At 43.6% G+C, this 27,168-nt stretch overlaps 1 protein-coding gene and 1 long non-coding RNA gene across 5 annotated transcripts in view; one reads left to right on the top strand and one right to left on the bottom strand.

Annotated features, from left to right (window-relative positions):
* Nucleotides 1-27,168, bottom strand: part of FGF12 (fibroblast growth factor 12) — a 230,333-nt gene that overhangs the window by 45,500 nt on the left and 157,665 nt on the right. For all 4 annotated transcript variants that reach the window (XM_042797281.1, XM_032986844.2, XM_042797259.1 and 1 more), the window contains one exon: nt 26,141-26,244. In XM_042797281.1, the coding sequence (XP_042653215.1) occupies nt 26,141-26,244 (104 nt within the window). The remainder of the gene's footprint in view (nt 1-26,140; nt 26,245-27,168) is intronic.
* Nucleotides 731-26,244, top strand: LOC116960135. Its single transcript, XR_004406223.1, has 3 exons — nt 731-743; nt 9,463-9,469; nt 26,127-26,244. It is a non-coding gene; the product is annotated as an uncharacterized LOC116960135 (long non-coding RNA).

The raw sequence follows: 27,168 nt of genomic DNA on the forward strand, positions 1-27,168 counted from the left end.
CTTTGCCATCCAGCCTCTTGCACACTCCCTTCTCTAACACAAGTAGGTCTGAATCGCAGAATACTCCCAGCTGAACTTGATGTCATGTTTTCTGCTTTTTCTGTCTTCACTGGCTGCTTTCCTACACAATTAACTCACCAGGTGGATATTAGCAAGAGAAAGAAAAACAAACCAGGCTGACTTAAGTACATTAAGTAGAGAAGGAAATCGCTGGTATCCATAAGCTCAGCAACTTGCAGAATATTAATCACCAAGCCACAAGTGAGGTGAAAACATCATAAACATCTGTATCGCTCAGCAAAGTGTGAGGGAACCACGGAAGATGCACAGAGATGAGCAGGCGATTAACTTCATTTAGCTATGTGAAAAATTAACAGTTTTCTACAATAGTGTTCATGTAGAATTGCCAGCACAGCTCCCAGTCGAGAACATCTCCTCTTATAAGTCCCTGATGCTATATGAATAAAAGGTCTGGCACATGCATGAGGTCCTGCAGGTTTCTTGCTGAGGAGCTCTAACAAAAGGGTTGGGTTCAAGTACCGGAGCGTAGTTGTGCAGGCCGTGGGACTCTACTCTGCCTTCATCTAACAAGAAGAAAGCTCTCCCTCATGGCAGGCTGAGGAAGGATTTACAAGCCCTTTCCCATAGCTGTGGACATGGCTGATGGACCGAGACTGCTGGCCATCGCTCCTGGCGAAGGCTGTGCCATGGGCACAATGGGCACTTGCTGGGCACTCAGGTGTGTCCTGCACACTGGAGACAGCCAGGGCACAGCTGGGAAAAGTCCCTCAGTGACACATATGTTTAACAACAGGAACACAATTATCAGTCATTTACAGGGGCTTCCATGGCAATGTCCTTTGGTAGCACAGTGACCCGTGTTTTATAATTTCCTTCCTTTTGCGTGTTCCAATTCACAGGCAGCATCCTACAAAGGTGCATTTATAAGCACTTTTGCAATTTTCCAAGGGAATACTTACAGGGCTTTCACCATTTATAATTTGCTCCTCAATGTCATTTATAAATTACTTCCATTTAAAAAAACAATCTCACCATAATTGGACTTTTAGCTATAAAAAATAGCTGTTCCAAGACAGAGGAAAATTACTAGAGAGAAAGTACCCTCCTGGTTCACACTGTCCAGGTTCCTGGCAATATCTCATCATCCCTTTCATAAATCCATCAAGTTTCACTTTTAAATGAGTTATTGGGTTGGATTCACGGTCAGGCAGTGACCATTTGTTCTTGTGCCAGCTTTGGCCTTCAGCATAAACATAGCTGGTATTTACCCCCTGGTGTTAATTTATACAGTAATTATAATGCATTTTCATCTTCCATTTTGCTGGGGACTAAACAAATCAGCTGAATGTAGATCATATTCGAAGACCTTCTCTGAACTTGCTCTGCTCAATCTTTTTTAATACAAATAATCAGAAATGTGTGCACAAGTTAGACTGGGTCTCCGTGATGATTTCTTTACCATTTCAGCACACCCTCAGCTCTCTGGGGGTAATCTGTGCCTATTACAACTTGCACAGTCATTTGGCATTTTCCGAGTTGCATTTCACTAACGGTTCACAGTTGCCTGATATAAATAATACAGCCAAGGTTTAAGCTGCTGTTTCCAGCAAAGTTAACTCAGAGTACAAACTCTTATTATTAGGCCAAATTCTCTAATATCCACTTAATACAGCTTTTTGTGTACCTGATGCTTCTGTAACTCCAGTGCCCCGAATTACCCTGTTCTTCCATTGCAATATTCCAGCTGCTCATTGCAGTGACAGCATCTCCCAGATCCAGCTTTACCATGCACTTCCCTCACCCAAACTTCAGCAGCTTTGCAGCCGGGCCAGACTCACCCTTGCAGCACAGCCTGTTGTCATCTCCACTGTGGGTATCCTCACTCCTTTTGCAATCTTCTCTACTGCTAGTCTTGCCCTTCCCAACTGGACTACTAACACGTGTGACACGATAGCAAATGCTCTACTGAAATCCAGATAAATCAGATTTACTGCATTCCCCCAATCTAGAAAGCCAGTTATTTTACAAAGACCAGTAAGAGAGTCATCTGCAAAATCTACCTTTATTAAACTCAGGTTACATTTTATCTCATTATCTCCATCGTTTTAAATTATTTTTTCCTTTTTGGATAACATGAAATAACATCCTGAACATAATACAAGATGAGCCTGTGTATGTCCATAATGCTTAGCTTGCTGATTTTTAAATTCCTGCACTCCCCAGTGTGAAGTACATTTCCACATAGCCTTCATAAAACTGTATGTCAACAGACTCACAATTTGGTATGTCAGATCCTTCAGCAGCCCGGGGCACCATTTCTTCCTCAGACACAGCTGATTCATTTTTCTTCCCAGATACTCGCTTTCTCCATCCTCTCTTCTAAGAAATGAAGAGCACCATTCCTTCTGTTCGCATATTTGGGGATCCCTTATAAATCACCTTCAGTCTGACTCCTCACTGCAAATCAGGTTATCTACTTCTTACTTGCTTTGCTTTTAATGGCTAAACAGCAGTTTACTATTTTTCTTTTTTTTTTTTTTTCTTTCTCCTCTCACTCTCTTTTATTTTCCTTTTATTTTTGTGTGTGTGGTCTAACTCATCTTCATATTTGTAATTCTCATTTCTCCCCTATGCTTTCTGACCAGAAAGCAATAGCTTTCTTTGCTGAATCACATTTTGCATTTTTGAGGACTTCCTGCCTGTATCAAATATCTCCTTTTTTAGCTTTCTTGGTGTTCTTTTTTTTTTTAAAAAATCTGTTAGACTAAGTGTCTTTCCCTAACAGATTTTTCCTTTGTCTGGTATATTAATTCTACAGTGGTTTTCTCTCTCACAGAGAAAAAAAAATGCAAGCCACTTTTGCATTCAAGTCTGAAGCTCTACTGCCTAGTTTGCCTCTATAGCTATTTTCCTTCACTTTTGTGAAATAATCAATCTTAGCTACAGTTGAATGTTTAGCCTTCCATTTAAATTGAAACAACTCATGAACTCTCAGCTGAAGGTCGCTTTCTATGTCTAAGTCTTCTATAATAATCTCAGTATTTTGCAAATCTGCATTGCTTTTTCTTAGTTTAATAACTATTTGGAAAATAAGTCCATGAATTATCACATCCCGGTGCTCGGCATTAGGAACAGTATTTGTTTTCCAACATCTATTTAGAGAACAAAAATCTCTCAAAATGACATAATTTCTGATAGTTTTTATCTCACCAATAATGTGAATGAGATTTCTGAGTTTCAAATATGCCTTAATACAATGAAACACATTTTTTTGTGATGGAGTTTAACCTAGAATATTTTCATCACAAAATTACAGCCACATCTCATTAAAGCAGGCTAATCATAAATCTCTGCACCTCTGCCTTCAGCAGAGCTCATTTGAAAAAATTCTGACAGTCCATATCCTGCTTATTCCTGCTGAAAGAGGGAATTATTTTCCCTGTTAATTCCAATTAAAATAATTAAGCTGTGCAAGTCATTGTGTCCTAGCAAAGTTCTGTATGCAGTAGTATTATTGGTGCCTTCGGCTGCTAACACTGGGAACCACAGAGTCCTGCTAGGAGCAGAGGGAGAGGTACCCACCCTGCACCAGAAATCCCTGTCTGCTCCTGCTGCTGATGGAAATCTGCTCTGAGGCTCAGGGCAAAGACGCCAGCTCCACGGCACAGCCACCCTACGCTGGAAGCAAAGAAATTAGGACTCCCCTTCTCCCCCAGTGTTATTATGAGCCCACTTCAGTGATGCTGGTATAAATCCAGACTGACTCGCACAGTGCTGTGGTGAGTAATTCTCACTTTCCCCTGGTGAAAATAGAGCTGGGGTTGTCCTTTCTGCCTTCCCAGGGAGATGAAGAAAGGAGGTGCCGAGGCATCAGACTGAAACACACTGCTCGCATCTGTTCTGATGGGTAGCTGACAAGCTGGGACAAATCCTCGCCTGCATCCCTGCTGCCTTTTTCAGGTTCCCATGTGCCCTAAACAGAGAAGCCCTGTCCCCCAAAGGTAAGCAGGGGGTGTTCGCAGAGCAGTCCCCACTGCCTCAGTCACCACAATGCTTTCACAAGGGAAGAAGTGGCACAGGTGATAAGTAGCAGGGAGTAGCTGACGAAGAGAATTACAAATCCTAATGCAAAGTCATAAATGGAGGCCACAGAGCCAGCACTCAGAGCAAGCACAAGGAAATGCTTACAACTTTCAGCCACAGCGTAAAAGAATTACAGCCATGTTCCCCTCCCTGCCACTCTGGAGCCCAATAGTCAACACTCAGGATGATGGCACATGCTGTTCCCCTAATGAGCTGAGAAAACAGCAACATCACCTGAGTCAGAAATCTAGAAATTCCTTTATCTAGTAGTTTTTAAGATCAGATGCACCTATATAAGCTGCGCACAACAAATCCAAAACGCAGCAGCCTAGAATATATGCAGCACAAACCAGAGAAGGTGCTTCCAGGAAAACCCAACAGGTATAAAAGGTGGGTTAAAAGAATACTGTCATCACTGAAATGAAAAGCTGCCAAAAGATCTAACGGAGCTGGGATGGAAATGCTGCCAGCATCCTTCTTGCAGGAGGATTGCTGCAGGCTCTCCTCAGTTCTGCGACTGGTTTTCACAGCAGATCCCAACACCCTTTTCCAGAGAAGATGGTTAAGAAGCAAAGTGGCAGCTTCAGGGCATTTTACTTAAGCACCTTCTACTAATAGTTCATTTGTGAGACAGACAGTTAATTAACACACGCTCATTGGAAAATAAAAGCTTTCTTCAGCTCCCAAATTACTTGTTATCCTTTGCAAATAAGAGGGATTTTTTTTCTGCTGGAACAAAAATGTCCCTTGCACACAGGTATCAGAAGGAAGGGTACTAGTAATCACTGCCCTTCCCACCCCTGGTTATGAGCCAAGTCAAAGGACACATTCCTAGATGTGCAAGGACAGTGATTTAAAACACATATCTGTATCTACATTCACTGCACACTTGGAAACATCCATTTTGCAGGGCTAAAAATCACTGAACTTGTGCACTCCCGTCACCAGGCTGGAGCTTCCTATGTAACTCTTGCAATGTGTTATGTTCATTGCTTTTTTTCCTGAAAACATCCCCATTCTTATTCAGTACAGCACGTTACATGCTCAATTTTCTCCCTTATCAAATGCTGATACCTTTCCCTCTCTTAATACATCCCCTCTAACCCAAACCTCAGCCCCATAACTTTCTGTTGCCCTTCTCTGAATTCCTTCCAATCTCTGACTCATAAAGGAGGATTTATTGGACTAAAGATACACTTTTAATAATGCCTTCTGTTGTATAATTTCACTGCTGAAGTTAGCTCAGGCACCTTCTGTCCTGTTGGATTGTGGCTTGGAACAATCCACGACAGCATGTCTGGAGGAATTTTGCTGAATAAACTCACAGTTGCAGAAATTTCAGATACATAATGTCAGGGAGAACCTAGGTGACTGGGGAAAAAATGCCATAGAGGTAAAACAGCGAGACGGCACTACTTACCTTAATAACTTCTGCTGTGAATGTGCACAGTGATCAATACACAAATGTGGAAGCAATTACAAGCCATCAGTGTGCAACCCCTGCTCTCCCTCTACTACAGAATCAGTCAGAACAAATCTCAAATCGTAATAAAAGCTCACAGATGGTTTCTGGAGACCTTTTAATTAACACTGCAGTTTCCAAACCAAACAAAATAATCTCCCTGGATTCTCTCTGAGTAACAGCAATAAATGAGCACCCTTTAAAGGCAGCTCGTTGGGAAGGTTATCTCCTCATTCTGAAATGAAAGTGCAAATTACGTGGCAACATTTTTATTACCTATGATTGCAGGATCATCTCAGAGCTTCTGGAGTGTCTGGGAGGAGGGCTGGTGCACACTAAGGGAAGCAACACACATATCAAAAACTTGGTAATACAGTAAGTACTGTCCAAGACATGGCAATGCAAAACGGATAGCGCTGGGCAACAGTCAGCTGTACCAACTCCTACACCACACATCACTGGAAGCAAACATTTCTTAGCACAGAGAGACTGGTTTCTCTCTCATCCCAGCCAGCCTGTTCAGACTGAATTTCTATACTAGCAATAATGACTAATAGTAATTTTCACCAGTGACTAATGATATGGCTGGATGTGGACACTAGCCAAGGGGTGGAGATTTATTAGGGTGGTATTGAGTTGGACAGAGAGGAATCTGGACATAGAGGTGATAGGTTTTGCATCACATAACAGATCTCCTCCTCCACCACCCATTTTCCCTTATCCAAATCTTCTCTACCATGCCTGTAAAAGTGTCCTCCCTGTCACTTTTTTTCATACCTCTTGGAAAAAAGGCACGTTATGGAGCAAAAAAATGAAACTATTAATACAAATGCAAACATGCAAAAGTTTTTGGGGAGGAAGATTTTTTTATTGTTGCTTTTTTTAATGGTAAACAGATTGCTCCTTCAAAACAACCAGAACTTTAAGCAAGTAAATAGCTTCAATCTATATCTGAGCTCTCTATTAAAATTGCCGTGCCTCCCTCTTTTTTGTATCACCTAGAGGCTGATACTGCAATACAAAAGACATTCATGTAGCATAATGCGGAAGGAGGCCCGTGTGCTTCTGGGCCACTGAAGACCGATTATTACCTCTCTCTTTGATTTCTGGCTTCCCCGGTAAATTTTAGTGGTCTTTGCAGATGGCTCTGAACCTTTCTGCTGGGATATTTGTGCACCAGCTTATTGCAGCAGGTCACTCTGCTGCTGTATTTGTTTCATTGGGTCTAATCTTGGGAACATATTTGCATTTGCACTTTAAAGACACCTAAAGACATTCCATAGCTTTATTCTGTGCTGTGGTCCTTGGTTAGCTTCCATAGCCAGGAAGCCACTTCAGCTGAATCTTACAAACCATCTCCAGTCATCTGCAAAGACCACTAAAGCTTACTGGGGAAGCCAGAATTCAAAGACAGAGGTAATCCCTCCAAGGAGGGAAACTCCACAACCTCTCTGGGCAACCCGTTCCTGTGCTCAGTCACCCTCACAGTAAAAAAAAAGTGGTTCTTGATGTTCAGACAGAATCCCCTGTGTTTTAGTTTGTGCTCATTGCCTCCAGCCCTAGAGCCAGCTGAAAAATCCAGCTCTGCCAAAAAAGTTTACCCCACTATTTCTCAGGCCTGCAGGCTAATGCCCTTGGCTTATGTGATGTTGAGAGAAAAGACTGTATGAAAAATGAGCTAGAGAGGAAGACGAGTCCAATAGACAGGAGACTGACAAAGTTTCATCATGTTCTAAGTAAAAGCTCAGGTGTTCTAGACATTCCATGTGCCACTGGTGAACTTAAATGTAATTCCTCTAACTCGGCTGTCCTGCTTTCAAATGGGCCTAGTCATCAGCCTGTTTGTCAGAGACAGTTTTGCTGATACTTCATGATCGTTTTAAGAGTGGGTACATGGAGGTTACAGAAGGGTAAAGGTTCATTCAGGGCATTCTTTTCTATTCCTTTGCTCCTAGACCCTCTTGAACATAGGTTCCCTTCTCCCAGAGGTCCATCTAGACAAGTATTTTGTTGCTGGCAGGGTTCAGTAGTGGATGTACTGGTGAAGATAGAACATGGCCTACAGCCCTGAATCTCTAGAAATCTGTGATATCCTTGTCTTTAACAGCCATCCCATATTATGTGAAGAGTATTTTTTTCTCTGTTTTAAACTTGCTAATGTTATCCTGGAAAATGTTTTGCAGGGATGCTCAAGAGAATGAGACTCACCCTCCTCTGAAATTCTCAGTGGGGCTGTGTTTCCAAGGACTCACCTCTAGGCTTGAACCTGTCTCCTTCTTCTCTTTTCTGCACACAAACATACATTGACACTTTCACTGACTCCAGGACCTGCTTTGCCCCATTGTGTGCCTACAACTAATTAGTCTTCTATTTGCTCTGCTCTGTCACATCACATGAAACTTTCCAGGTACCTTCCAAACTGCTGTAAGAATACAAGCAGTCACTCAGCATACATCATCCTACTTAAAGGATGGATGAAAACCCTCCAGTCATGGCCCAGCTGCTTCATTAAAATATTGCTCCAGGCAAAAATGATTCAACCAAGTCTGACAGAGGCCTCACAGCTTGCTTTCCACAGAAACCCAAACTGGCCAGATAAATCACACTATCTTTACAACTTCTTTCTCAAAGACATCTGCAGGTATTCTAACACCAAAGGTGATGGGATGTTCTAAGCAGAAAAGGGACAGACTGACAAAGTTACTGAGATGCCATTGTTCTGGGCAATGAAGATCTAAAAACAACTCAAACATGAAAATAATTCAATGGCAGAACTTCCTTAGGAATGTACATTTCAGTCAGCTGAGGCTGAAAAGGGCATGGTTATTAAATTGTTGAATCCACGAACACATCTCTCCTCATTTATTCACCGTAATCTAAAAACAAGGTTAAGTAAGTTCTCCTTTGCAGTCTGGACAGTTACTTTCTGCTGACTTCACAGTTGCACACTAAAGAACTGTATCAATGGCTTTTACTACCTAGAAACCAGTAAAGGCTCAAAAAAAAAAAAGGAAAATGGTTGATAGGGAATTCTAAAAAGGTATCTAATCAGGAAATAGCATCATTTCAAATGCTTTCAAGCCAGAAAATACTGTTACAGGGGAAATAAAGCCTGCACATTTTTACTGGATTTGTGGATAATTCCCACAATTATTGAAATACTTGTTTCTAAATCTTTATTTTTCTCTGAATATATATTTGAGGAGTCAGACTATTGTCTCTGCCATGTATTAAGCTAATACATTAGCCGAGTTATCTAAACAAACAAGAATGATATGTAAGACCACTTGTTCAAATATGTTAATGTGGTTTGTCCCCTCAACATTATCATTACAACAACCTCAGAGTATTATAATTTACCTACCTAGCACACACAATGTTCTTTGCTATGCAATCACCTATTCCGAGTATGTAAGTTCATCTTTGTCCTAGTAAATGTGGATTTAGCTTTGTATGGCTGACAATGTAGTTTCACTGATGCATTCCTTCTTCCTTCCTCCACAAATTTTTCAAAGAAAAAGTGGTCAATATTTGTATTATAATTGGGAGATTAGAGGCAACTGGGAGGTTAATTTTAAAAATTACACTGCAGATTTGAGTAGTGAAAGAAAGCAAGCAAGCACCTGTAGAAAGGCTGCACAGAGCTCACCATGCACTAGCCATCGCTGTACCATTGGCTTCATCATTAGAGGACTGTAGCTGGATGGTCAAACTCTTAAGCACAGCCATCCATTAGTGCTTGGGAAGATTAGACAGACAGACAGCTCCTACAGAGAGATGAGTTAGAAAGATGCAGGGAGGGATATTTTCACCAGATAGATGCTGCCAAGTTTTGCAGGGCACAAGAGATGCCCTGAGGTCTAGATCAAAAGCTAGTCTCCCAGGATCTTCTGAAGGAAAACAGTTCCTCCGTTCAGCCAAGTGTTTGAGCAGAGAACTAACTGGAGACACAAGAGTTTTCCTATTGAATTAAGGATGTGCTCGTGTCCTTGATGACTTGGGTTACTGCACAAGGCCACGGAATCAGCCAGAGAAATATCCAGCAAGAATTGGGTGGACATGAAGGGCTCCTGACTCCAACTGTTAGCAATGTATAGGAAGAATTACAGCAATGGACACCATGGGCTTCTCTAAAGAGTGTTTTCAGTAAATCCCAAAGGATAAAAGTGAATGGAGAACCCATGAAATGCCAGTGCCTTATAAATACACTCAGTAGATCTCTGTTGGCTTTTGCTCACTTTCTGGATGTTTCAATGACTAGAGACTGAAGAGTCGTGGGAGAGGAAGTACGTTGTTGATAATTACATTGATGCATTGTTCATAAAAACTGAGAAACTGTTAATCGTGAAGAATTTTACAATTTGAAGTGACACTACTGAGAACAGACTATACCCAAGTATTTAAACATATGATTGATGACTACAGGCACAGAGAAAGGGGATACTGTGAAAGTGGAGATAAATAAAGGGACATAATGACCTAAGAAATGCATGCTGTAGACACACTTACAGGGTCTTTAGAAAAATGTACATGGTTATCCAGTTTCTTCTCTGACAGCTGTGTGGCTAAAGCTTGTGCTGCACAGCACAAGGGCCTTCACAACTTCCTCCTGCTGTCCTCAGTGCACCCACATCTCCCACTGCACATGAGAGTCCTCTGCTGCAGGGAATAAAGGTTTGATTTTTTTCAGGGGAGACCCGAGGAAGGAGATGACCTAATACCCTGCCCTAGATTTCAATGGGACCTATAGCTGTGACTATCTAAAGTGCCTATGCTAGTTTGGTCTCTCATGTCCCAGAGACTTCCAGTATTCAGTTTCCTTAGAGGAAACTTTGGAATGATCTATTTGGTATAGAAAATTTCTTTCAGACAGTCTCCAAATGGATGTCAGGAAAGAGAGTCCTAAATGGTGAGTGTAAAACTGAGCTTTTGAAGTCTGTAAATAAAAGGGGAAAGAACTGCAGGGATGGTGATTACTTTGAAATCCTGCTGAAGCCATGGGGAGCTGCAAGTATTTACAGCTCCACTAGCAATGAAGTAACTAGGTGCCAGAACAGTGATTTAGCTGAAAAATAAGATAGTTAGGTTCTAGGTTTATTCTCTTAGGTGGTGCTAGGTCAATTTATTCCATTTTGAAGTCAACCAGTGATTTCCCTATTTCCCTGCACCATTCAAACTTGACAGACCTGAAAACCAAGAACCTCCTTTTGTCTTATCTTTTTTTTTAATGAGTAGTAGAGATATCCCAAATGGAAGCTGCCTCCAAATGCTGCTGAGACAGACACACACTTCTGTGGTTGAGTAACGTGGGGCAAATAGGTCAAACAGGGCCAGGATGGCTAGACTCAGAGAGAAACACAGCTAGATCTGAAGCAATGTCAACCTGAGAAAGGTTCAGGTGTGAGAAGCTCCTGTGAGCTCATCTCTCTTTCACAGTCCTAACATCCTGACAGGAAAAGGACATGTGAAGGAGAAAATCTTTTAAGGTAAAAAACAAAGCAAAAAAACTCTCATGCTGTCATGTAGTCACTCTCTTATCTATTCAAGCTCCTACCCAGTGCCCTCAACATAGCATCTGAGTGCCTGTCAATCACCAATGCACTTATCGCCACACTGTCTCTGTGGGAGTAGGAAAGAAATCTTATCTCTACCATATAGATGGGCACCTGAGGCAGAGAAATTAAGGGCTTGATCTAGTTATCTAAATATAAGTTGCTAGTGCCATCTAAGACGCCCTGGGGCATGCAAGACATGCAAGGGCTGTCAGGTGGGACACAGGACCTAAGAGAGATCCATGGTCTTCTGGAAGCCAGGCAGGATATGATGGCATATTGCAGAGGGAGATGAATGTCTCGATTTAGGCAACGGAATTGAATCCTGTGGTCAAGGCAAGGCATTTGTGGCAGAGCAGGGAGCTGAACCCTACAAACTCCTCTGCAAACACCCTAAATACAAGAATCGCCCTTCGTCTGCGAAAAGAGACACAACTTTTTTTTCATGTTTTGACTCAAGCCTGTTTTATTACTAAAGCCAAGTTTCTTGTGCCTGGGACCTCCAAAACAACTACTGCTGTCAGGAGCCTGTGCATTGTCTTTTCCCTGGTTGAGTATGAACACACATCCATACCACCTTTCAGTCACAATCAAGAAGATGTCACCTACGGAATATGGAGTTGTTTTCTGTCAAACTCAATAGAAACACTTAGATTGTAATACAAAGAGCCACAATCAGTATCAGAGTGACCTTCCTCCACCATGTCCACAAGCTCAGACCTCACACTGAAAGATGAATCTACCTCCTTGTGGTAGTATTTACAGAAAGACACTTTCATTTTAGCTCATGACAAAAGCCTGATGATGATTTAGAAGCTTGTAATGAGCTTACTGAGGAAGAATGAAAAGATGGTCAAGGTCATAGCCCCCACAGGAGCGCTATCAGTCTTGACATGTACAGCAAATAAGGTTCTCAAACAGCTGCCAAATCAGAAATAAGCTGTATGCAGAGGAGTTGTGCTGGCCTTGCTGCAGGCTGTTATTTGGTGCATTAGGCTGAGGACAGATTTGCAAAACCACTCGGGCAATTCGGACATTTGGTTCCCCTTTGAAACAGCTCAGTGAAAGAGGTGGTGGCAAAGAACCAGCCTGGCACGTTTGGTTGCTAGAGCAGCTTCCTGCAGTGCAACCTGCAGCCACGCAAGCATCTCTTCTCTGCCACTTGCCCCATTGGTTTGGGCTGTGTCCACATGCCTTGCAGGTCTACATCCCAACTGCTACCTAGAAACACAGATTTAACCAAACAACCCCTGAGGATGAGACTAGTTGCAATCCCCACTTCTAGCCTCTCTTGCAAGATCTAAGACACACATCAGACACAATTCTTTCCCCAGCCACAGCAGGTACCCTCTATTGTATTCACAGCTGCAACAGTGAGCAGAATCTGATCAATGTCTTAATTTACTTAAGCCTCCCAAACACTTGAAAGAGGAGAACTATTTTTATGTTGTTATATTTTTTTATATGGGAAATCTGATTAGAATAATCCTGACAAGGCAGAGAATGATAAGCAAATAGAGTAGGTTAAAAAAAGGTAGTTTTGAAAGAGGAAATTGATTTTCTTCCATCCCTCCAAATTTGAATAATGAACTTTCACAAAGAGCTTATTTGAAAGAATCTCCTGGAGATGCAAGAAACTGTAATTAAAATATTTCAATAGTCTCTCAGAGCTCCTTACAAAAATAGAGGTTGTTGCACACTAGAAAGTTTGAGACATTTACACTTGGAATCCAGTGGCCAACACTTTCATGGGGGTGCAGAAAAATTTCAAAACCCACTTGAAATTAGCTAGTCATGCAAAAAAAACCGAGGCTATGGGAATCTGGGTGCTTTGCCTACTTTTGCAACTAAGGATTTACAAACCAAAGAGAAGTGTGACCAACAGGCATCATTCCCTTTTCTACACCTGTTTTCTTGTGTAAGAAAGTGTCCTGGGTTGAGTGGCGCCTACTGGAGCTGGACACTGGGTTAAATGGACCCACAAGGGCCACCCTGACGTTCATCTCAGTGAGAGCAAGGGGATGTACTGGGTGCCCAACACCTCTGAAAGCAAGGCTTTAAATTGTCTGAAAATCCGTGCATGATTTTGTTACTGCAAATGGTTCACTTGCAAGACCTGGCTGTTCAGCTCCTGGGGGCACCATCACTTTACAAGTGCTTGTTTCCAGAGCACTCCTGCAACCCTGAGCTTCTCGGGAGCAGTTTCCAATCCTCCACCTGCCATTTTATGAAGCCAACACCATAAACAGGCCCAGCTCCTTGGGTGGCTGAAAAAGAGATATCCGTGGAGCCCTGAGCAACTGCACTTGACATATGGTATTAAGATGTGCAAGGGAAGATGGCTGGCAGAGTATGACTCTCCTGTGGTTCTTTTGCCTGCTCCCATTATCCTCAATGAAGATTGCTAGGGACATAAATGCTGAGGAGCCAGAAAAGAAGTGAAATGGGAAAACAGAGAGGGAGAAGCAAGCCCTGCCTACGCAGCATACGGCTTTCAAAGCAAACTGATTTGCTCAGACACAAGATACTACACAAACAAGTTGTGCTGATGCACCAGTTCCCTGAATAATCACAGTAATACAAAACAAAGCTTATGATTAAGGTAAAGAATTAAGACCAGGAAGAACAGAAGGCCTAATTCAGTCTCCATGCGCGACCTTGGGCATATCGCATCACTCCTCTACTCTGTTTCCTTAACTATGTGATGAAGCTTCCCAGCATGAGTGGAAAATTATCTGAGAGTGTAGGAGAGCCCAGAAGCAACTCACAGGTAAGTGGTAACAGATTCTTTTTGGGGCCCACACTACTGCCCTCTTGAACCCCAGCTAAGTTAATTCCTCTCACTGCCAATGATCCAGATGACCTCAGACCAGCACATCCCTGAAGGCCAATCATGGGATGTAGTTTCAGGTGAAAGAACTGCATTTCAATGGCTATCTACCAGACACGCGAGAGCCATAGCCTGGGTCCTGCACTAAGTTGACAGTATTTGTGAGGTGTTTCCATCAGAGATTAAGGTGACACAGCACCTCTCTGACCTGGCCTCCCATCAGGAGCTAGTGTTTACCATGAGCCCTCAACTCTTCCTCCTAGTCCAACACCAGCAGTTAACACCACACTACCCTGCTTCTGATTTCACCTCAAATACTTCTAGAGTCCTTCCCTTTGCTCTGTTCCCTTCCTGCTCACCACAATGTATGGTGAGATTCCACAGCATCCACGGGGAAATTCTACTACAGACAGTAAACTTAAATCATAAACCACGACACGGGGTTTAAACTGGAAACAATCTCAAGTGAAACAGGATCATGAGCATTGTGACAGGGTTAACCAAGCTGTGGTCTGCTCTTAGAGGTGCTTTATATTTTTTTCCTCCGAAACAAAAGCTCATAGATGTGACTGCTGCAGTGGTTCTCCAACTTCTCCAGCTGGAAACACCACATCTGCCTTTGGGTTCGATGCCTCCAGACTGCTTGCTAGGGCAGAGTACTGCATTGCACTTGACTGGGAAAACGAGGAGGATGAGAAGTCCCTACATAAGGCCTCCAAGTTTCTCCCATGCTAAGACAGAAAAGGGGCACGTCAGTTCCCAGACAGATCTACAAATTGAGAAGCACTGGATGGCAGTGGCATTTTAGGTGCCTACCTATCACTCCAGGTGTCTCCACGACGCCCATAGGCATCTGCTGTGGAGAAGATCCTGCTAAGCCTCTGTGCGGATGCAGACAGGCAGGCAGGAGATAAGAAAGACACAGAGCAACATTCAAGACAGCACAGCCAGTTCTGTTCAGATACTACTCCCAGAACATGCCAGGAGAGGCAAGGATTAAAAAGAAGGGGTTTTCCAGGCCAAAATGCCCACAGCAGCAGTAAGAGGTGCAAGAAGATGGAAGTTGGTTTGGACAAGCCAGTATAACAGCTGTAAGCATTTTTCCTCTAAGAACTAGGAAGGTAACAACCAACATTATGGATCCTAATTGGAGTTGGCTGGTTACATACCTGCACAGCACTCTTCTCCTGAGCTGGCTGAATCCCTGTCAAGTGTCCTTCCTCCAGCTAGAGTCTACTTTGCTGTACTGGAAAGCAAAGGCCTCTCTGCAGCCATCTACCTGACATGGGAACAAACACAGTACAGAAGAGAGGAGGCTGCAGGAAATAGATGGTATCTGTATCCCTCCCAACTTCAGACGGTGACAGTTCTCCTTGGCATCAAGAACAGTCTAAAACTCAAAATCCATTAGCTGCCCCAGCTCTGTCAACAGTAGCTATCCAATATCAGGAGGAAGGGGGGAACTTCTTTGCAGTGCACATGAATCAACTTAGAGCAACGTGGGACAATGCAGTGACTCCTTGACCCAGCAGGAGTGGCAAACAAGTCACTTTAAGAGGCACATGATATCTGACAAGAATGCATAGGCTTTGAACACTGCAGCAGAAATACCAAGAACTGCCCTTTTCAATCCTGGCTTGCTTTGGAGAGATTTCTTCTGGGGGAAGGAATAGCCCAGCATGGCCACTGTGCTTGTGGGAATGTCAGAATCAGGATTAATCTTGCTCCTTATCTCACTTTGCATGTGCCTAGAAAGTTGGACAGTGTGTCTCAGTGCCTCCTCACCCAACAGCCTTGTTCAAAATCCCTGAGGTTCTTCTATTTTTCTCTCTTCCAGTTCATGCTTACAATGATTTAGTGATGGAAGAGGAAAGGCTATGCAGGAGATTCACACTGTTTTCTATCTCAAAGGCTTTAGAGAGAAGTAGACAATATGTGTCCAGCTGCAGTAACTCCTCTGCAGTGCTCCAGACAGCATCTGGGAGTCTGCAACATGTGCATGTGTGCATGCAACTCCCCAGAGCTGTTGTCAGTAATGCATTTGATGCGCAGCCTTCAGAGCTGACCGAGGAAGCTTCTTATAAAGAGAAGTCAATCCTCCAGTCTTCTCAGGAGGAAAGTGGTGAGGAGACTGGAAGACGTACCATCATCCTGCCACGTCTTATTTATGTCAACAGGGTGTTCACATTTCAGAAAGCTTTTAGCATGCGGCTGATGCCTAGGTATGTATTTGGAGGATTAGACAGCACATTATGAATATTAAAATACTTTCAACTTTCTGGGATTCAGTTAACTTGTAGAAAAAAGCTGCATGAAAGGCTACCATTGCTCCCAGAGCACAGCTCCTCTGCACCTTGGATGTCATTGGTATGTCAGAGGTGGCAGGACACCCTCACAATCTTTCTACTGCCTTCTTGATGGCTGAGATGTCAAACCACCAAATTAACCTGTGACTTGTGTGTGTATGCAAGGGATTTATTGATTTCAGAGAGGGACAATTAATTTAATGTTATTTAAAAGTTTTGGAGCTTGCCAGGCTTTTCCACAGAAGAGCAGCCACCTCCACACAACAAAGGATGTAATCTATAGTTCATCAGCAGGGAAGAAGGTCCCATTTTTAATCAAGCAAAAGCTGTAGGGAAGGCCACAGGCCTAAGTCTACATAGCGTCCACCCACCAATATGAATATTTTGGTCTGGGTATGTTGTCTGAAACACACTTCATGTGAGATTAATAGAAAGTGGTTAAGGAAAAGGAAAAAAGATGACAGCAACAAAGAGAGTAGCAGAAGCTGTTGGAAGGTGTAACTAAAGAACAGCAAAACTGCAAACAATTTAAATTAGTCACAAGAGTAAAAGATCAAGCGTGTAACCTAACTGCAGGCAGAAGGGCAATGATACACCATAAAGGGACTAATGGGTACAACTCCAACCATCACTGCTTGGTTTTCTGGTCCTATGAGAAGTCTACAGACAACTGCTGGTGCAGCAGAGATAGTTTCATTTAAGCCTGAAAAATAAGGGCCAGGCCATGAGTCCAAACTCTGCTCTGAACCACCCTGATTATGTTCAGCCTCTAGCAAAGCGAGGATTTCCCCCTCCTATTCATGACATGGAAGAGGCCATGACTTTACTACCAGAATTCTCAGAATCTCCCATTTTCTCATAATCCTGCATCTATGGCTGCTCCCTCTCGTGGGGCAGGCAGCCATTACCCGTGGGCAAGTTGGTCACGCACCCACTTCTCCCTCCTTTAAAGGGCTCGTGAGCACACGGGCCGATTGGAATCTCCAACGTTGCAAACAGGGAGGTGTAAACACATGCTCATGCCTGCCGGGGCGGGTGTTGTGAGGCAGGGCCCTGCACCCCAAGCCCGAGCTCCCCACCGCGGACCCCGAGCACTGAAGGAGCTCCGTATGCGCATCTCAGCTCAAGTTACGGCAGAGGTGTAGAACAGCCTGCTCCGCAGAGGCTCTAGGACATTGGTGAAGCTGACCCGCTCCACAGAGCGTTTTGGATGTTTGTTAAACCAACCTGCTCTGCAGAGCATCCAGGTTAAAATAAAGTTCCTACTCTAGTGACAACACCATCGTGCCATTGTTCTGCTGAGGATCCCTAAAGAAGCTGCCTGTTCCCATGGTGTTGGGTGGCAGCATCTCAAAACTCTGTAAGTCCTATCCTAGATGCTCCTGTACCATTATATAGAAAAAAATAATATGAAAAAAAAAGTCTTACAGCAGATATTCATTCATTCAACATTTACAAGTTGGATAATGCAATTAAATACCACGGTAATAAACAACCAGAAGATCTAAACCACTCAGCCATTTCTCCTCAAGGCTGACATTCTCAGCCTTCCAGGAGAGCGAGGAATATTTTTAAAACAAAGCCAGCCCCTGTGGCAGTGGCCACAGTGGGTGGGAAAGGATGGGCTCTGCCTTTGATGCACGCTGCTTTTCAGCTGCCCTCTAACCCACCATCACAAGGCCAGAACCAGGCTCAGCCTCAGCCAGCACGTACAGAAGACAGACAGACCTTGCAGGGCCTCTTTGGTGCACCTCACATATACCGTGAGGCCAGACGCAATGACCGGGCATGGTTCAGGAGGCCCTGGAGTGGGTCCAAAACTGTGTCCTGCCTGCCTGCCTGCTCTGCTGCCAGGATGCTTTTGGGCCATGCTGCTGGCAAGGTCCCCTCTGCTCCTCCCTGCTCGCGCACAGATTGCAGGCTCCTTGGCACAACCGCGCCCGCCATCCCACGCGCTCTGCAGAGCTGAGCACGCTGTCAGCATGCAACACATCACAGCAGTGACCAGCTGCCAGTAGTATGAACAAGATCCCTTCCACCCCATGCTCGGTTTCACAGATTAATTCACAGGAAGAGAAGTTGGGTAGATTTTGAGTTTTCCTTGCAGTAAAGAGTGGCTCTTTCAGAAAAGATGCCAGAAGAGGCAACTGAAAGTGGCTGGAAATCTCCAGGAGACCAGGGAGCACAGATTCAGCAAAGCATCAAGGTGCAATTTCAGTGCTTTGCTGAACTAGATCTCATATAAACACATTTCAGGCCAGGTTCATAACTCTCACCGAGCATGCTTACTCCAACAATTTCAGGAGGCTCCTGTGAGGCACCATGCCATTTAACTATAGGTGCCAGAAGCCGGCTCTGTATCTTGGGACTCACAGTAACAAAAAGCTATGGGACCTGAACTCAGTTCCCATGATTCATAGACCTCAAGAAAATTATTTTTGCTTTGCAAGTGCTTAGTCAGGACAGTACCCGTTGTCACAGCAAAGCAGGGATGGTCCAGGCTCCCATCCAGGCCTTTCTGCTATAGCACACACTACATTCCCCACTGATTCAGCCAGTCTGGCTTGAAATAGCCCATGTATTTTGAACCTCTTTCCTTTCTCCTGGAAAACTGCATTACAGTTGAACAATGTTTCCCATTTTTAAAGTTTTCTATCACTTGGCTCCCAGTTATATTTACATGCACACAGTCAGTAAGGTTTTTTCCTGGGTTTCTTAGCCTATGACCGTTGTATCTCCTGCTTTCGCCTCCAGAGCTGTTAGTCACTGTTTGGCAAAAGCACACCATTCACTAGTTTTATCCATTCTATATTTGAGTTTGGTGTTACCAAAAAGGAGATCTGAACCATTTAATTAACATACATCTGATCTCAGCCAAACATATCCTTACTCAAAACTTTCCTTGTTTCTTTTCATTTCAAACAGAGTCCTGGACCCAGGAAAGACAACATTTGTCCTTCCTCCACTACAAAATAAAATATTAATAATAGTCCCACTGTCACCCTTGATGTCCTGGAGTTTTTTCTAGGTTTCACTTGTGGAAAACAGATAATGGCACTATTTATGGACAAAACAAACACTGGATAAACGGCACTAAAAACAAGCAAAGCATACTGGAGAGTTTGAGGAAAAACAAAATATTAGCCCAGGAAGAGATGCTCAGAGCTTGGTTACTGGCCGCTCCCACATCCCCCAGCCAGCAGGTTGCAAAGGAAAGGCAATGAAAGGGGCTTCTGCTGTGACTGCCTCTCCAGAGGAATATCGTGACAGTCGGTTTTTGGTTCTTGTTTGCTGGGATGAACGTTCCACTCACACGTCGTTTCTGTTAACTAGGGGCTTTCCCTGCACACTGTCCAATCCTTGGTCTAGACGTTGACTAGAGTTTCCTTCCAAAATCCAGCTCAAACCTTGTATTGCCATCAGTCATTCTGCTTTAACCTCATCATTTCCCCTACAATGGTTAATTGATCACACACAACACACAGGAGAAAAATGGGCAAACTCTATGCAACACTACTGCTGCTTAGTACCAGCTCCAAAGACTTTGCCTACCTGTTTATCTAAGGTTAGACCTGTACATTAGACCTCAAGGAAATCAGCAGAAGAAACACTGTGTGGAAGATGGCAGCTATGACTGATTAATCTCTATGATTTATACTCTTGCCTTACAATTGAAAGCAACCCTTCTTTGCTACTGTTTTACTCTCCTCCCGCTTCCACACTTCAAGGAAATCATGAGGGACCAAAATGCTCAACCGAAATCTAAACATTTTGTTCTGATTTTATTAGGAACGATCAAACAATATAAGCCACTCTGAAGTTCTTTCAAAATGGGAATCTGTAACATTTCTTTGGAGAAGTATCAAAAAGAGATGAGTCAGCACCGCTGGAGCATTTTTTCCTGATTTTCTTCCCAAATTAAATTTCAGCAAAAGATCATAATGCATCCCACAACTGCCAGACCACTGCTCACAAAGGGGAATGTCGCATCCCTGTTCCTCCAGCTGTCATTAGGTGGAGCATAGCACATTCCTAAACATCCTGCACAGCCAAAGCCAAGAGAAGGCATTTCTTACTGAAGCATACTTATTCTTTATAATTTGTGCTGCTATCATGTAAGACAAGGAAGAACTAGCTAGGAAAATAGGATTAGGTCCTGCTGTTACTGATTTTGTCTTCTGAACCATCTCTTGCTTGAATAGGTGAAATCTAAGTCTGACCTAATTCATTCCAGACGTCAATGCAAGGTGCAGAGCAGCACCCTCCCCATGGGAGCCCTGCCATGGTGCTGTGCTAGGAAAGTTCAGGGAATACCAGTCCCTCAACAGGATACCAGATGGGAAACCTGACCAAATAAAGCCACAGTATTGCACTGTCCCAGCTCTCCTCATCTAACAAGTAGTTCAGGTGATGCTGCCAAGTGAGGCTGTACCCATTTCTAGTTCTTACAACATCCTGAATAACCCCAGTGTGGGCCAGCACTGGTCCTGCCCAACTTGCAGCAGTCACAGACGGGATAGGGAAGCTCGCTCGGCTGGGGTGAAAGGAAAGCTGGACCACTGAAGAGCTCCTGAGAGCCAAGCAGAGCAACGTGGGTGGCAGCTCCTCACCAAGGGAAAAGGAACCACTTTGCTATTGATAGCCGTGTTTATAAGTTTCCATGCTACAAGGGTGTCATGCCAGGGTGCCTGCCAGGAGCTGTATTTTAGGAACATTCGATGCAAGGCAGGAATCTGCTCCCAGGGGCTGGCTCTCCTCAGCACAGCTGCTTCCCTGAGCATCCATTTTGTTCCCTCCGTACTTACAAATAAGCCAGGGGACAGAAGCAGTTTTACATCTCTCAGTTAATGCCTTCATTCAGCAAGCCCCTTTAAACAGCCAGTGAAGAAGAGGAGATACTCTGGAGGGAAATTAAAAGCACATTACATTGGGCTCCTGCTGTGCTTTGCCTCTGGAGACATTTCTCTCTCTCCACTGACCTGGCTCCCTAATGAAGCATGTAAACTAGGGAATCTCCCCAGCAAGTGTACTTACTGGCAAACTTTGCAAAAGGGAGATGTCCAGGATACCTTCCTGGCCTATCTGACTGAATCAACTATCACCAGTGAAGGTCAAATAGGAATTAAAGAAATGGCATTGGCAGGAGCAGGTTTAACACCCCAAGCCTATTAGGGGAGAGAATGCAGCATTATTGATTCCAGCCCCTGACCTTGAAATGACGTAAATAAGAGTGCAGCAACCCTAGAGGAGTTGTAGCAAAACAGTTACAGCATTGCAAGCAGATTAAAAAATACAGTTAATATACATACTTCCCCAGATGCTTGTTTATTATTATGCAAGACAAGTTTATTATGCAAAATGATAGAGCAGAAAAAAAAGCAGAGAAAAAGAAAACACAAAGACGCACTGAGCTCTTAATGTGATGGGTTTTTTCAATGCTGTTTAGATTATTTTTCTTTATTGTGAATCATCATTCCCTTATTAGCAGAAATCTTTGAAGTTGTTCAAGCTCTAATTTCAGCATTTCAAACTCACAGGTTTATACTGTAAAACCATGCTGAGCTCTCACAAGCGACCCATTTTTTTCCTCTATATTCTGTATCTCTGCTAGGGTTTTCTCAGTCTTTCCAATAAATTATGCATCACATTTGCCATTTCAAAAATAATTCGAACTCCGAGTTAAACAACAAGGAATATCTGAGAGTAGTACATTTTAGAAGAGAAGTGTTATCCACTTGGGGCAAAACCAATCCCAGCTGTAATGCCACTGAATTATACATATCATCATACTGAGAGCTGCAATTTCAGTGTACTCAGAGCAATTTGGTGGGGCTGTGGAGGCTCAACAGCCCCGTGATGAGCATCTGCTCCAGGGAAACCAGGTTTGCCTCTTGGGCAAAACATTGTGCAGACACTCCCTTCCCCATGTCCCTGTGAGTTGTTGCAGCAGGGGCAATAGAGAGAAAGCTGGGCACCGGAGAGAAACTTCAGAGAAAGGTTATGCGGGAGTGGGAATTAATTCAGTGGTGGAACTATTAACTCCAGATAGAGACAGGAGAGCGTGTTCTGTGTCTTCTCCCGTTATGATTAGGCCGTAAACTCACTGGAGCAGGACGTACCTCTTTATTCTGTGTTTTCCCCTCCTCCACAACAACCACCAGCCTTTGGTCTCAGCTTTCCAAGCACTAAGACAGTACAGGTAATACCCACCGCCCTTCATTCCTTCTGTAGATTCTTACTTTGGCATAAAATACTAACAGTGGATCATCAGAAGAGTCATGTTGCTTCCCAAAACAGGTGCTGATAAAGACCTTCGTGCACCATCAGGGAATTTACAGCTGCTCTGCATTGTAAGGAACCAAATGGGAACACACCAATGAGTCTGCAAACTTGCTATGAAGACAGTGTTTTGAGTCCAACTGTCTGCAAAGCCAGGTGCCTCAGACCAAGACCTGACTGTCTTGCCTACTAAGCACATAATTCCCCAGCAGACCTCAGAGGTAGCAATAAACTAGTCTATAAAAAAATAATCAGGTATCTAGTGTAAGTAAACAGTGCACAAAAGTCACAAACAGCTGCTTCCCAAGCAAAGAGGTTTTGTCTTCTAATGCATTCAGGCCTCTGAAGCTGATTAAGGGATCTATGGTTGGCTTCAACCCAGCAACCCAATCCCACACTGTGCCCACCATCCCTAACTGAACAGAAGAGATAGGAAGACTCATTGCTAAAGGTATTAATGTGGCCGAGCACATAGGAGGGTGTTGCAAGTTTCTGCAAAGAGCCTTCTCATGAAGTTGGGCTTTAGAGGACCCCACTCAGCCCTGCTTCTGTGCTGACTGGCAGCAGGAAGAATTTTTCCAAGCGCTGGCTATTCTAAACCCATTCATTCAAGTGCCCATTGGCCCAAACTCAGAAGGAGTTGGCACAAACCATCTCAGAGTCCAGGCTGATAATAGCCACTGATCTGATCCAGGGCAGAGAATGTCAGCCAAGGTCTCAGCTGACGCACAGAGATTAAATATCAAAAAAACCCCACCAAACAAAAACAAAACAAACCCACAGTGATAATGTGTTCAGTTACAGCCACAATCTGGGCTCAGGAGGAGGAAAAATAAACCAAAACATTTCCATGGACAGTTGCATTTTATCTGAAAGCAGTGCTGGGCTTGAAGGTGTTATAAGGAGTCCTAGCACGGCTGGGCCTGTGACGGACAGCAGGGGAGGCAGCCAAGAAGCAGAAAAAGTTATTTTATCAGTGGAACCCTGTGACCAAACAGTATCTGTGGGGAATACTGACCCATTTTTTTCAGAAGTCTCTCAGAAAAGGCTAGTGAAAAAAATAGGTACATGCACGACACCAAAGGAAACTGTTCTGAGACAGTTCTGAGAAACTGAGAAAGCTGTAGTTTAGGGTCTGCTAAGCAAAGGAACAGAGACAATGTGTCCTTTGGTGTGGGCAGCAATCAGGTCCAGGCAGCACGGCCAGGAGACTTGCTCACCCCAGAGAGGCACAGTCAAGTCCTGCTAAAGCAATTCCCCATCACAGTCTTCAAGACTGACACAGCCATGCCAAATGTTGGCTCGGAGTGGGAATGTAGCCCCACAAGAAAAGCTGCAGTATCCAAAAGAGACTGCTTGAACAGGCTGAGCTCTTCTCAGCCTTATTCAGTCCTTTTACAGGACCCTGGTCTCATCCCTTGTCTTTGATGCTATGAGTGGTTTGACCCATGCTTCCTGCTCCTAACAGGCTTTATCCCCAAATTTTCTTTTTTCTTGCCATGGGACCTGCTCCAAAGCACAGTGAATTCATTGATTTACTGCTGCGAGACAGAGACAGAGCCACCAGTCAATATGAGAAGAAAACAGTGTCCAGCAAGTTCTGTCTCTCTGGAGTAGAGATGGGCTAGCAGCATTCATTTACTGCAAGCAGAAACCTTGAATCATGTTGATATGAACAGTTTAACTCTTACTAGTTCAGACAAAGCTGAATGCCATCAATCTGTGGCTTGTAATGAGGTCCACTTCATTAACCACTGGCCATCACAGTGCATCCTTAGCCTTGCCTGATTAACTTTCCTACTTAAAACAGACACACTTGCTGGGAATAAGCAGGTCCCATTAAATCACCCTCATTTAAAAACATGTACAATCTGGTGCCTTTTAGGACACTTCACATGACTAGTAGATGTGTTTCCCAGACACATGGTCTTCCTGCTGCCCACCATCTCTTTGTATCGTCTCACCCCGGCTAACAAGAGATAAATTTCCACTGCATCATCTCTAATTTCTCAGCTATCAAACATCATGTTTTCAACTCTCCATTTCATCTTTTGCCTGAGCCCCACACCTTTTCCTCCCTTGCACTATTTGTTCAGAAAATGCTGACCCCTCATTGCTCCAAAAAGATCCCCCCCAGGCTGAATGTGGCTCTGTGACATACACTGCTTTCTTGCAGTCCTCATTTGCAAGGCACCAGTGGTACAAGGAGCCTCAATGCTGGGCCAGGACCCTTTGTGCCAAGCCCTGCACAAACACGGGGCAAAACGTCAGTCCTGACCCCTCTGACTATGTGCCTAGAGTGAAGGACGCACGATAACGCAGTACCACATCATGCTTGGTATTACCTTTAAGGCTCTGATAGCTTTACAAAAAGAGGAAGTTTTCATTGTTAGTAAACTGATGTCATTTATTTAGAAGCAGTCATTTATGTTTACTGGGCTATGAAAGAACAGGAAGCGTCTGGCATCCACAGAGATCCAGATTGATCTCTCTGTCTCTTCTTGACAAGCAGCCAGTTTTGAGACCTATCTCGCCAGGCATACTAACACATCCATTTGCTGTTTTCTATCCTGAGCCGCTAGGGAGATAGAGCTTTGTTACCTCCCGAGGGAAAGGAGGAAATCCCAACCATGTGAGCAGTTTAAAACTGATCAGGAACATGGATGGTAAGAGTTAGGAAAAATTGTTTAGGAGCAACTCAAACTGTTATCCTTTCAGTGGTCCTACCACCATTCTCACGTACGCTTTTAAAGCAAAGTAAATGCTAGACAACAGCAGAATTCCTGCACTGTAAATTTACACAGAGACAGATGAGATTAGAATCTTAGCGATACACTTTCAAGATATCATAACTACAGAAATGAGATGTGTATTATTAACTATCACTTTTTACAATGTAGAACTAGAGCAAAGTTATTTGAAGCATAAAAAATTCTGGCAAAGGGCTGACATTTAATAAATCACTGAATCAATTATTCACTGCAAAAATCAATTACTTTCTTCAAATGAGAATCTTATGAATAACCTCATGCCCTTTCATGCCATCTAAGAAAGTTATGGGGGAATTAGTCAGTAAAAAATGCCTCACTTATCTTTTACGTGCATTAAAAAGACCACACAAATACAAGGAAATTCTACTCTGCCAACAGAACAGTCCAGAAGCATTTTAACATAGTCAGGATATTGCTGTGGATTTACACTGCAATACAAAGGCAGAGTATGACCCATTGGGGCACCACCTATGATCAGCTACCTGGGCACAATCCAGAAGGAATTCCATTCAGTCCATGCCATTTCACAAATGTGAAACTACAATATAACCAGCCAACCACACAACCTCATCTGCAACGTGACCTACATTAAGTAACTGCTCAAAGGAACACAAAGTGTATGTTCACAGGTCAGGAAATACTGCAACAAATCTCCGTAGAGACACTTTAAAGTGAATATTGCATAGCCTTGCAGCAGCTCCCCCCTGTTCCCACTTTTAAAGGTTTACTGTTACGTGACCATTTTCAGAAAAACCTGCAAGTCCCAATGCAGCCTCTCCCCTCCCATCTACAAAACCAAATACCACTCCAAAAGTCCAACAGTGCAAACTACTTACTGAGCTGTAGAGATATCCCTCAGCGTTCATGGCAACGTACAGACCTGCCTTCACTCCTTGGATTGCCACCACGCGAAGACCCACAGGAATTAGATTAAAAAGGGCTGCGGAAGGAAAAGAAAAGCAAAAGTTATAGAGACATCACTCTGTGTGGTCACTGCTGCTTTTTGCCTCAGGGCCAGCCCACTCCACTCCTGACTCTTAACAAAAGATACTGAACTAGAATCAAAAATTGTGCTTCCAGCTACAGGAAAGGTCTCCAGCCATGGAGCCAAAGCTGAAAGGAAATTTTTTAAAGTACTGAATATGGCTGCCTCCCAGAAGCCTTAACACACCCAGCAGTCTGATCACTGCCTTTGCAATGCCGAGGTCTCATGCGTGCACTCAAACTAGCACATCTCAATGGCTTTCCATGGCCCAGCAGAGTTGTGGTAACTGCACATGTGCACATCTTTGCCCATGGCAAACACAACAACGCAACTCAGTTTAGTTCACTCTGAAACAGATTTAAGTCTAGTCACACTTTCTTACATTTGTAATATGCTAAAAGAGTCTACAGACAGTGACTACAGCCAGAAGGATGCAAATTAACTTGACTGTGTGTCTGCCCCTGTGATCCCTGCTGAGAAGGGAATGAAGGAACTCAGTAAGAGATAGCGCACCACTCCAGGACCTAAGCACTGCTCTTCACTCAGAAGAGGCACTAGATAGGATGGAAGAGGACAAGATCTTTCAGTACTCAATTCTACTGCAATTTTATTGATTAAAGGATTGAAACCACTTCTTCCCAATTAATTACTTTACTGCTTGATTCCAAGTAGATCCTGTATCTCATTGTAAGACCTCTCCCATGAGCATATACATTAAAGTACTTCTGCTACATTTCTAACAGAATGGGCTCAAAGAGGAGAGGACTGTCAGCATTGACAGACTGAGCACTGAGGTATTAGCATGACTTTGCTTCCACTGAGATTTAGAGGACAAGAATATCCAGATGTTGTACGACCCCTTGTGCTTCAGCTTATAAA

The sequence above is a fragment of the Tyto alba genome, unplaced genomic scaffold (assembly GCF_018691265.1).
Source record: "Tyto alba isolate M040663 unplaced genomic scaffold, T.alba_DEE_v4.0 Super-Scaffold_10, whole genome shotgun sequence".
NCBI lineage: Eukaryota > Metazoa > Chordata > Aves > Strigiformes > Tytonidae > Tyto > Tyto alba.